Below are 13013 nucleotides of genomic sequence, written 5' to 3' on the forward strand. Positions count from 1 at the left end.
CACTCTTAAAGTTATGTGCTGAGACGTAATAAAGTCAACATTTTCATGTTATGTTACATGCCCCTTTATGCCTTCGAGTAGCCTTTGGTGGAATAAAAAGACTTTTATATATCATTGTCACAATATTTAAAAATGTATTGAGTATTACAAATAAAAAATTACCTCCTCTTTAGATTTTGCGATACAAGTATAAATTTAGAAATTTATTTGATAAAATGTATAACAAATAATCCTTTTGTATATAGGCTTAGAGCCGGGACATACGTACCAATTCAGAGTGAAGGCACTAAACGAAGAGGGCGAATCAGAACCTTTGGAAACGGACCATGGTATATTAGCCAAGAACCCGTACGACGTACCCGCGCCTCCGGGACTGCCGGACATCGTGGACTGGGATGAAAAGTCCGCCAAGCTCAAGTGGGAGCCGCCCATCAGGGACAACGGCGCACCTATCACTGGCTACATTATCGAAGTCATGGATAGAGATCGTGGCGAGTTTGTAAAGGTATAGTAATATTCCTTTAATACCTAGTTTATACAATCAGACGAAATTATTTGTAATGCCGTAATGTTCCTCTTGAAATCCAAGAGCTTCCATAAAAAGAACCTAACCTAAGTAATAACATAATATTATTAGTTGCACCCAGCTAAGTGCTTTATTATTTTAAAAATGAAACTTAATTGTGCAGGAATACTTCATGTATAATTGTTTAAAGTATTGACTAGAGCAGCATGTAACGTCCACCTACAAGGTGGAAAGACTGCCTTATTAAGGTCATCTAGGATGTTTAGCAGTGGACATTTCACGGCTAAAAAGATGATGATCATAGCCTATCGATTTCACGCGAGAATAAGGCCAAAAAATTTGAAAAACTTTTTAGCTGGTTTTTGCGAAATTTCTTTGCATTGAGATAACAAAATTAATAGTAATCTGTTGTCTTTCAAAGTTGTTACAATTATAATTAATAACTTATATTATTGTTATTTTTTATAAAACTAAAGTAGAACAATTGCAGGTAGATCTTAAAATAAACATGTAAAGTAGTGATCCATTAATATTTATTTAAGTATATCAAAATTTCAGGCTGCCGAAATCCACGGCAACATCTGCCAAGGCACGGTGCCGAAGCTGGAGGAAGGCAACCAGTATCAGTTTAGAGTACGCGCTCTTAACAAGGCTGGACAGTCGGAACCGTCTGAGAACACTAACTGGCACACGGCTAAACCGCGCTTCTGTAAGTATCCAATAATATTCGAGCTCAAAAATAAATAATGAGAATGAAGTAGCTTTGATGGCATCGATAGATGGCGCTAGTAGTTAGATTTCCTCGCGCCATCTAAAGCACCTTTCGGTTGAAACCGCGTATTAATAAAGGAGAATTAACGACATTAAATATATATATATATATGTATGTATGTGGTCTTTCGTAATATGCCAAACTCTTTAATACTACAGTGCCTATTGTTGCCTTTAGAGTACAGTGCAGTGAAACCTACTGTACTCTTACCTAAACAACTTGGTAATTTTTCCTGTATTCGCCAGACAGAGCTATAAATTAGTTAAAATGAAAAAAAAATCATTAAAAATTACAAAATTAAGTTCATTAAAAGTTAAAACACCATTTGACGTACCGAGTGCAAAAAATTTCAAATACTCGATATAGGACAGGACATAGGCCTCCTCTTAAGATTTCCAATAGGACTAATTTAAAGCGGCCTATATCTAGCCTCTTCCTTGACAAGGGGATCTGTCCAGTTAATAGGTGGAGACAACCCATGCTGCGCGTCTCTGATCCGTGGACTTTAGAATCTTAACGCCCCAGTGCTTCTGTTGGTGATGCGGCCTGCTTCTGCCACTTTATCTTTCCAATCCGCTGGACTATATCGGTTACCTTCGTATATGTATTATCATTATTCTAAAAATATACTATTGTTTACAGTAAAACCACGCATCGACCGAACCAACCTGAACCCGATAACTGTTAAGGCTGGCTTACCAGTCTCTTTGGACGTGAAGGTGTTCGGTGAACCACCCGCGACTGTCACCTGGCACTTTAAGGGTGAAGAGTTGAAGAATGGACCCAACTTGGAGATCATTAACGTGGATTACAATACCAAGTTCCTGATGACAAAGAGCAAGAGGGTTAATACTGGCAAATACGTGATCAAGGCAAAGAACGAAGTAGGCGAGGATGAAGCTGAAGTTGAGATTACTATACTTGGTGAGTGTTATTATTGTGGTAATTTTAATCGAACTGTGGTTTTTCCTGCGGGGCACTTGCATCCAGTTACTTCATGGACCATCAGTCTTAAAGATCTAAGCCTGGTTTGAGGTCCCCAAGGGAAATCTAGCGTAGATACTGTAGAGAGTTTTAACCTGAGCTACTTCAGTCCACTGCTATTTCACGAAGCTCATTTAATAACTCAACTATATATACAAGCAAAGTTGATCTAGAACAACAAATGAATGAATCTGTATGCCTTCAGTTGAGTAAATATTTTTTTTAATGGTTACACTGTTGCTAGTGGTGAATACATGAAAATGAATCTCAATTTCACTTGGCCACGCCATGTTTTCGAATAACTTTACCAATTTTTTTTTTACGTTTCCTGATACTTCGTGAAAGGTTCTTAAGGGTCGATTTCTAGTGCTGTTTGCATTTGTTATGTCGGCAAGTATATCACAGTAGTAGTAGAGAGAAGCCGTTGAGTGTTTAAAGTATGAATTTTTATTTCAATGTTTTTCACATGCAAAATTATCTTCTCTGTTAGAAAATCTTAATCAATATTATTTACTTACGCAGAAGAAATTAGAAATAACAATGCATACTTTCAAAACATAGTGTTCATTGTTATACATCAAAATGTATAACAATGAACACTATGTTTTGAAAATACCTTCTTATTTATTAAGTCACTCAGGTAGTCTCATGAGATCTGATAAATATTATAAAAAGAACATAATAAACCTTTTAATTTCATTAAAAAAAAAGGTGACCCGACCGGTATTATTCCAATTAATTAGTTACCTATATAGATTTACTATTAATACAAACGATTTGTTTGTTATATTCACATTATTCTAGCGTTAATATATTGTGTTAATTTATTATTGTTCCGAATAATAGAGAGTTAGCAGTAAATAAAACTCGATATAATAATTATTTTAGGCAAGCCGTCCAAGCCAAAGGGTCCACTGGAAGTGTCCGACGTGACAAAGAACAGCTGCACTCTGACATGGGACAAACCAGAGGACGACGGCGGAGCACCCATCGAGTACTACGAAATCGAGAAATTGGATCCTCTTACTGGTACGCAATGAAAAACCTACCTTCTTTCAAAAGCGTTATGTATTATTTCAGAATGTACTTAAAATAATACTTTTCAAATAGATAAGAAAATAATTAGTACAATTTCAATGCACTAAATAATTTAATGATATCTTGTTTGTCGTCATCTTCGTTACTGAAGGTCCTCGCTTCAGTGAACATTGCACAACGTTTTGTAAACTACCGCCATCTACACAAGAAAAATGTCCCGATCGCCACATTTACAAAATAGCTACAGAATTTATTAAATAATTCTCTTTTTCACTTTTTCTTCCCCTTTTTTTAATTATATTTGTTTGTTAAAAATAATTTTAATATTATAATAGTAAAATAAACATTTTAGACGTGTATATTATTATTCTATTATGTATTTATTTACTAAGATGTTTTGTATAAAAAGTGTTGAAAATTGTATTTTTTTTCTTTGTAAAAATAGTGGTACTTTTTACTTTTGAATCAGCAACCATTTCCTCAACATGGTACCATCCAGTTGGAAAATTAATTTAGAAATATATAAATACTCTTTGTATCTATAACTATTGGATGTTGACTGTACAGGTCAATGGCTACCTTGTGGAACCGCCAAAGACTGCAAGGCCAACGTGACAGGACTACAAGAGGGTAAACCGTACAAGTTCCGCGTGAAGGCCGTCAACAAAGAAGGCGAGTCCGAGGAACTGGAGACGGAGAAACCGATTATAGCTAAAAATCCATACGGTAAGTTAATTCATATATACACTTTTAAATATGTAACTTGTATTTTATTTATAGGACCAGATAGGTTAAATAAGAAAGGAAATATTTTCAGCAATGTCATTTCAGCCCTAAGACCACTGCTAAACATAGGCATCACTCATAGATTTCTAATGAGACCTGTTGAAGGCCTGCAACCCGCGTTTACCGACCAGGTCTGTCCACCTAAAGTGAAATCAACTGTGAAGTTTCTGATTATTTTGTATATGTTACATATTTACGCTACATTTTCTTGATGTACTTTTCCAATATAATTAAACTACGAAATGAATTGCTCTGCTAAAGTACGAAAGATATTGTGAAAGAACTCACAAAAAAAACTTCGTTCGAGTTTGTTTTAGGCTCGTTTGGAATCGTTTACCAAGGCGCCTTTGGAATCCTCATACTTTTAAATTGAAGAATTCTACTATAGCGAAGCTCATACTGATTTTATGTCAAAGTTCTAGTTTCAATAAGTGATCGCACATACACTTAAATCAACAATATTTAAGACGTACAAAAATATTTTATCTTTCTCAGACGAGCCGGGTAAACCTGGTCGTCCGGAGCCCCGCAACTGGGACAAGGACTTTGTCGACTTGGAGTGGTCGCCGCCAAAAGACGACGGTGGAGCGCCCATCACCGGCTACATCGTGCAGAAGCGAGAGAAGGGCGGAAGGTAATACTGCATATGAACAAACGTATAACTCTTTTTCATTCTTTGTCTTTTTCTCTTTAATCTCTGGAAATAGTGCAAAAGTTTTGTTTGTTGTATTCTCAAAATTTATTGGATTCGTTGGTAACAGTGATGATGTGTATAATTCTGTGTTCGCAATGAACCTACTTGGTTGTATAGCTTTCTCTCTCTCTCTTTCTCTCTATCTATTTTCTGTGTATATTATATAATTTTATGTTTTAATTCAAATGTCCAAACTGTTATGGTCATCAAGTTTACAATTTAATGATTATTTCTAAGTAAAACGAAATATTCCTGAAATACTACATTAATATAAAAGGATTATGAATGCAAAAAAAATTGATTTATTATATAGTAACGAGTATTATTTATGTATATGTATTTAGTGATAGCGGGCAGACCAAATAGCGCATCATAGACCGCGGAACTAGTAGCCCACGGTGTCTATTTGACTATGGCCAGCTGTGGACGTATTACGGCTAAAATGATGGTATTGATATATTCATTGTACGCGTGGCCTGTCCACTGTCACTTCAACTTACCAATCTCCTAGGCCGTATTGGTTACTTGTCTTGGTCTACGGATCTTCCTATATCTGATTCATTTTATATTAAAATGTAATTATTTTTAATAGGTCCTGGCAAGACTGCCTCAAGACAAGCGGCGAGCGTCCCACTGGCCGCGTGACGGATGTGGAGGAAGGTCACGAGTACGAGTTCCGCGTGATCGCAGTGAACAAGGCCGGCCCCGGCGAACCGTCTGAACCCAGCCGCTCCGTCATCGCTAAGCCGAGATTCTGTTAGTTTTTCTGTATTTATATATTCTCTTTCATAAACTTGTAAAATCCGAATATCGCAATGGTTTGCCGGGATGACAGTGGCGTGTCGGCTCTCTCTTTTGCACAACTGCCTCTCACTGTCACAAGTATTCGCGAGCACTGATTGGCTAACTCGGAACTGTGTTGTTCCTTCATGCATACGCTAGTTAAAGGGCCACGAAGGGGATTCTCATCCAGAGCCATATGTGTAGAGAAGTCCAAAATTTAAGAACTATCAGATAACGTTCCGGCATCGCGTTCTTTCTTTATTCAAGTCATTAAGATCCTTGTTCAAAAATATCATAGCTAGTGTCAGGCTATGAATTTAATTATATTAAAAACTAGATGACGAAGAAACGTATCCCTATCTCAGCAATGAATCATTATTGTAACGTAAAATAAGTCGATCAAAACTACTTACTAAACTTAAATATAAATCGAGATTGTGGCAAATTTAAACTGGATGATTTTTACCATTTTTCATATTTACTTTTGAACAAGGGCACTAAGAAATAAATAAATTTTATATTCCATAATTTACTTGTCGGTGTAGCTTTTAAAACACGTTATAGTAATATAACTAACGTGCGAATTTCATAGTGAACTCTTACATGCGCAAAGTTCATACCGATCTGTCAATCGTGCGAATTTCATATCGTGTCTAGCTCGTGAAGTTTAAAGCAAAATTATTAAATACTAAAATTATTTTATTATACTCTCTAAAACTTCAAGTTGCTGTACAATTTTCTGTTTTTTATTTTTACGTAAATCTTCTTTAAATGTTACAAAATGTTTATAAAAAAAGATGAATGAAATCTGCAAAATCATCCTAAAGTTGTTTGACCTAAGGAAATAAGGATGGATATTTATGTATAAACATTCAAAGTTAACTCGTATTTCCGGATTAAACCGCTAAGAGATTTATAATAGAACAAGATATTTATAATCTTTACAGTAGAATTATTATGTATACCATAGACTTACCTCTATTTTATAACGAGAACGTCATTTGTAATAGGGATTTTAAAAAAAACTTGCTGTCGTACTAAATATAATTTATATTTTCAGTGGCGCCACACATCGATCGTAAATATCTTCAAAAGCGAAAGATCAAGGTTGGACAGGCTCTCAAGATGGAGGCAGATATCAAAGGCGAACCAGAACCCACCATCACGTGGACCTTCAATGGACAATCTCTTAAAACGGAAGAAAGGTTGAAGATCGAGAACAAGGATTACCACACTTCCTTTGCTCTGATGAAGGTGACCAGAGCGGACAGTGGCAAGTACGTGGTGACCGCTAAGAATGACTCCGGCACGGATACAGTAGAGATCGAAGTCGATGTTGTCAGCAAACCTGCTAAACCTAAAGGTCCATTAAAGGTGAGTTGTTTAGTTATTATCATAATTTCATGTTAACAATCGACTGGTCAATATCTGTTACTTTTGTTCTTAGATGGATCTCCTTGATTTTGATCAGAATTCGTGGAGAAATCGCGGGCATAGCCCCTCCATATTTGTCGTTTCAGTGATGTAACTCTACTTCTTATTAGACTTCGACTAAGGTAACTGATTAATATTTGACTAGATGACTCATAGATTCTCGAACGACGCCCAGTCGAGCTGGATTTATAATTTTTAATTCTCATAGAGAAATTAAGATAATCGTATATTCGTGGTTTCGGTTTATCAGCGCTGTTAGCCTTAGGAGGTCGTTACAGTTTCATAGGTCCCAGGACCTGTTGATCCGGAATCTGCGAGCTAAATTGATATTCAGGAGCGATATAAGCTTATAGATTTATTTTTAACTTTATAGGTTTCGGACGTGAAAGCAGACGGTTGCAAGTTGCAATGGGAGCCGCCCGAAGACGATGGTGGCGAGCCAGTTGAGAGCTACGTTGTGGAACGAATGGACACTGACACCGGTAGATGGGTTCCTGTCTGTACCACCAAGACCCCAGAGGCAGATGTCACTGGCCTAAACGAGGGCAAGGATTACATGTTCAGAGTGAAAGCAGTCAATCCTGAGGGTGAGAGTGAGCCGCTTGTCACTGAAACAGCCACCACAGCCAAGAATCCTTACGGTAAGTGGTTAGAACCAATTTAGTTTAAAAATATCTTTATCCTGAGAGGATACAGCTCCTATAATAAAATTTCGAACCCAATTCTAAGATGAATAGCCTAAAAATCCAAAGCTTGTGTTAAGGCAAGATCGATCAATTAAGCATATTATTGTATTAAAGATTACATGCCAAGGTATTTGTATTATGCCAGTTTTCACGAGAGAAGTAGGCGATTTATTACAAAAAAAATTGTAAAGTTGACGATAAATCAGTAACTATCGAGTTTTTATAATAAAAGTTCTTCTCAAAAGTATCAAAATTCCATTAATTATAGTATATTCTTTCAAATTTGAGGCATGGAACATGTTATAAAGTGGTAATTCATTTGTCATTTAGGTGAACCGGACGCACCCGGAAAGCCTGAATTCAAGGACTGGGACAAACAGCACGTGGATCTCAAGTGGGAGAAGCCAGCAAACGACGGTGGCGCCCCCATCACCGCTTACATCGTGGAGAAGAAGGACCGTGACACCGGCAAGTGGGTGAAAGCTGTGGAGGTTAGTTGAATTTATTTTTTATTATGTAAATTACTGATTTATGATCGTATTTTTATACTCACTACTCGTACTTATTGTAACTTATTACATTGTATTGTATTGCCTATTGTAATACATCAGTTCAATAACATTGATCTATTTTAACATTTTGATCTATTTCTATTATTTTTTACATTTATTGAATAATTATATCATTGAAATATATAAACATGACATATAAACATTATTCTATACATCCTTTGCGTGTCATGTATAATTTTAATGGTCTTTATTTTAAAATCATCCAGATTATTTTGACAGTCTCAAATTAAAGTCTGGCTTGGATAGGATCCTGACTAGGGGTATTAATGACTTCGTGTAGAGCGGAAAGTAGCTGGATGTGGGTGGCGCAAGACAGGTTAACATGCCGATCTTTGGAGAAGGCTCCTTGCAATGGGCGTCTATCGGCTAACATGATAATGATCAAAACTTATTTTTATAGGAAAACTATATTATTTCAATGGAGTTATAAAAAATGTCTCCATCTCTTAATTTACTAAATAGATATTTTCTTTGTAGGTCCCCGGTAACAAGACGGAGGCCCGCGTTCCCGATTTGATTGAAGGCAAGACGTACCAGTTCCGTGTGAAGGCCGTCAATAAAGCCGGTCCGGGCAAACCTTCCCAGGCCACCGATAACTTACTGGCCAAGGACAGATTTGGTAAGTCCGCCATGATTTTTTTTAATAATTATAACTTGGTTATTTTTCCTTTTCTAATCAATTGTTTATATTTGAAATAATACATCTTATCTAAGTTTCCCACAAGCCACATATTGAAGTTATCAAACAAAACACAGACAGGTGTAATGTGGTCATGTTGCTCAACTAGACGGCGTGGTCTTTAAATCTAATAAAAATTAAACTATGTACTTATAACCAGATTTTATATACTTTGGAATAAATATCTCATTAAATACAAATAATTGATACTCTGTTTTTAACATGGCCCGAATAGATTAAATTTGAACCTAAAAAGAATTTATTATGCGCTAGGATCACCAGTCGTAAAGCATATGTGTTAATAAGAACTTATTACTTGCAGCACCTCCTAAGATCGATCGCACCAACATGCGCGACATCACTATCAAGGCCGGCCAGATGATTAGACTGGACGTCAAGGTCAGCGGTGAACCAGCACCGACCAAGACTTGGTAAGTAGATGGTCTTAATGCTGTTATTTTTACTGTTTTAATTAATTGAAGTGGCAGTGGTCTAGCCATATAGCGCACTGAACAGATGTATTTAGGGCCTTAAGACTGGAGTGGAAATCACGAACAGGCAAACGCAACATGAATGTCCACGCACGAGGTGAACAGATAGTCTTATTAAGGTTTTCGGAAAACGCGTATGCAGGCTGCATCCAACTCATCTTATCGGGAATATATGGGGAGGCCTATTCAGTAGTGAATATCCTATGGCTGAAATGATTATGTGATGATCAATTGAGGGTTGATTGACAACAGTAAATCTATTACTTTTTCTTTCACATATTTTCTCTCCCTCGTTCTTATACTCTTATGGCGACCTTTAGTAACACATCTATAGATCGTACCTGCCTTACTCGAGCGTTCATTGTTAACACGTTGAGTGCCGTCAATGTCAGTCACGGGTGACTGACATTGACGGTTTCATTTAGGCCGCATCATTCACCGGTTACTGACGGTATAAAATATGATAATAAAGTTAAAAATTGAACGTTTTACAGAAAACTATGGATTTTGTTGAAAGTAGGTAATAATGAAATTAAATCCCCCCCCCCCCTTCACTGTGATAAAAACAATGGTGTTAATACGTTTTGAAATTTTCATCGAGTAAATTCTAATTTGCCAGTATTGCGCGCTGCCTGACGGGTAAACGTCGAACGTAAAGACGTTATAAATCCGCGTGGCACTCACCGGACATTACCTGTACTGTAATGGCTTCTTTAATTAATTTTAAAATTACAGGTTCCAGAACAAGGAGCGTCTGTCACCGCGCGACGACCTGTCTATAGACACGGAGGACTACCGCATCAAGTTATCCGTCGTTGTTGCATCCCGCAAGCACAGCGGCACTTACGTGCTCAAGGCTGAGAATAGCAGCGGCAGAGACGAAGCTTCCCTTGAGATCAAGGTGCTGGATGTACCGGCTAAGCCTGAAGGACCACTCAAGGTAATTTGAAATTATTTAAATTAGGTAATTTTAATTTATAAATTTTAAACTCTTGTTATCTCTATCGATATGTCCATCCTAACTAAGAAAGTGACTAATATGTAGTTACTTCTGCTATGCAGCAGTAGTCGTGCAATGAAGTGCACAGCCAAATCGGTGTTTGACACTGGTCGGTCTAACATCTCCTGAGGATGCCCCGTGTAGGGGTGAAACACGTGCAGAGTAGATTAACGGTGGTCGTTGTGTTTCGCATTGTTTACCGCACGTGCATTTATCAGCGGGGTGGCGGGCGGTGCACGACTACTGCTGCATAGCGGAAGTAGCTATATCTTAGTCCCTTTCTTAGCTCTATCGATATATAAAAGAGACATATCTTTGCATTGATTTATCACGGTATCTCCAGAACTATAAGGCTTAGACACTTGAAATGGTTTTATTTTGATTGAATATTAAAAAAAATTGCTTGAATTATTCCCTTTATCGCACAGATTTCTCGAAATTCCAACCGCAAGAAGGCATCCTTTAAGTTCAGGAAACGGGCGATAAACAGCTAGCCTATCAATACATTTACAAATGAATCCTTCTTTACCTTAGTAACGCACGCCATAACCTGAGAACGACTACAGATTTTATTCAACTTTTTATGTAAATTGCTTAATAATTCACAAAATATACTGAATATATAAACTGCGCGTTCAACAGTTCGCTTTGAACTTCGCGCGTATAAAAGTCCACGCTCTGCAAATTTATATAATCGTCAATTTAATTTATAAATTTGATGTTCAATGAATAAATAAAATGATATCTTTGAAATATATATGAAATGCAGTAATAATTTGTAGTAGGCAGTATAGAGGTGGCTGCGAGTTTTGTATAAATATAATAAATCGATCGTTGCAGATATCGGATGTACACAAAGAAGGTTGCACCCTCAAATGGAACGCGCCTATGGACGACGGTGGTGCCCCTATCGACCACTACCTGGTGGAGAAACTGGATACCGAGACTGGTCGTTGGGTACCGGCCCTTAAGACCAAGGAGCCGAAGGCAGAGGTGGAGAACTTGGTGCCTGGCCACGAGTACAAATTCAGAGTATCCGCAGTCAACAATGAAGGTGTCTCCGAACCCTTGGAAGGAGAACACTCTATCATTGCTAAGAATCCATTCGGTAAGTTAATGTAACATTTACAATTTTTTTCATAAAATTTAATTATTATTATATATTCCTAGGGACCACGGGTTCGATGTAATAAAAACACACACTGTTATAATATTATACATAATAGAAAAATATAACATGATACATAAAATAAAAGAAGAATATTTTTTATTTATTTTTATTTATTTAACAGTTTATTGTACACAATAAAAACACTAAAGTAACAATACAAATATAACTGACACAACAGGCACTACTTATTTCTAACCAGAAATTTCTTCCAGTAGGCCTACGGAAGGAGATTCATAAAAAGTAAGGCAGACACAACGTGCACAATAATTAAATTGAAATATTTACAATAGATACGACTTTTGACCATAATTACATACTTAACATGAACATAAATGTATACTTACATATTATATACTTACATAAATAAGCATAATAAATAATATATATACATAATATAAGCATAAATACATATATAACATATATAACTAAAAATATTATATATACTAGACAACTAGCGATAAATAGTGCTCTTTGACTCGCTTTTTAAATACAGGTAATGATGGACAATCACGTACTTCGTAGGGGAGAGCGTTCCATAATCTTGCAGCATGGACAGTGAAGGAATAGGAAAAGAAATCAGAGTGATGGGTGGGGATGGCCAGTGACGTCCTTACGTTCGTACGACAAGGTTTGTCCTGGGCCCGGGAGAAGTGGAAGAGGTTACGGAGATAAGAAGGAGCAGAGGGATTGTATAGGATGTTATAGAGAGTAGAAAGAACATGAGCGTTCCTGCGGTGACAAATTGGAAGCCACTTGAGTTGCGATCGGAACTGGGAAATATGATCGTACTTACGTAAACCGAAAATAAATCTAATACATACATTTTGGAGACGCTCTAGTTTGTTTAGAAGCTATTATTATTAAGCTATTTAGAATATTTATCAATTGTAAACAAATAATTGAATTAATTATCATCGCCATTCGTTCAGCTATATAGGATGTTTACTGCTGAAAATAGGCTCTAAGAGGCAGCATAGATTTCCAAAAATACTGTTTAAAATTGCAACAAGCGTCTTCCGATGACCTTGTTAAAAGTCGTCGGAAGATGCTTAACCACGGAAGACCACAAGCAAGTCCATCTTATAAGCGGATATTTTTTCAAGAACCTAATGTCCTCAGCGGTGACTTGCCCATTGGCACTTCAGCTTCCCAATCCGCTGCAGTATCAAAATTATTTTTAATTCTTATTTTCAAGATGTGGTTATCTCTTCCAGACGAGCCCGGAAAACCAGGTACGCCTGAAGTTGTCGACTGGGACAAGGATCACGTCGACCTCAAATGGCAGAAACCATTCAAGGACGGCGGTGCACCGATCACTGGCTATATCATTGAGAAGAGAGAAGTCGGCTCGCCCAAATGGGTGAAAGCTTGCGAGGTATGTTATTAATAATTTAATT

The 13013-nt window shown here is 37.0% G+C and overlaps 1 protein-coding gene across 1 annotated transcript in view; it reads left to right on the forward strand.

The window, feature by feature from the left end:
* The window catches only part of bt (projectin protein bent), a 122828-nt gene that overhangs the window by 57956 nt on the left and 51859 nt on the right, over window positions 1-13013 (forward strand). Inside the window, 15 exon segments of the mRNA XM_068768667.1 lie at window positions 246-505; window positions 1085-1235; window positions 1941-2222; window positions 3171-3311; window positions 3888-4046; window positions 4602-4740; window positions 5393-5556; window positions 6644-6957; window positions 7391-7658; window positions 8034-8194; window positions 8753-8894; window positions 9277-9385; window positions 10181-10385; window positions 11286-11553; window positions 12831-12991. Coding sequence (XP_068624768.1) covers window positions 246-505; window positions 1085-1235; window positions 1941-2222; window positions 3171-3311; window positions 3888-4046; window positions 4602-4740; window positions 5393-5556; window positions 6644-6957; window positions 7391-7658; window positions 8034-8194; window positions 8753-8894; window positions 9277-9385; window positions 10181-10385; window positions 11286-11553; window positions 12831-12991 — 2924 coding nt within the window.

Source organism: Battus philenor, unplaced genomic scaffold, assembly GCF_028537555.1.
Source record: "Battus philenor isolate CCGP_79_NKW_IND1 unplaced genomic scaffold, ilBatPhil1.0.hap1 SCAF_26, whole genome shotgun sequence".
Lineage (NCBI taxonomy): Eukaryota > Metazoa > Arthropoda > Insecta > Lepidoptera > Papilionidae > Battus > Battus philenor.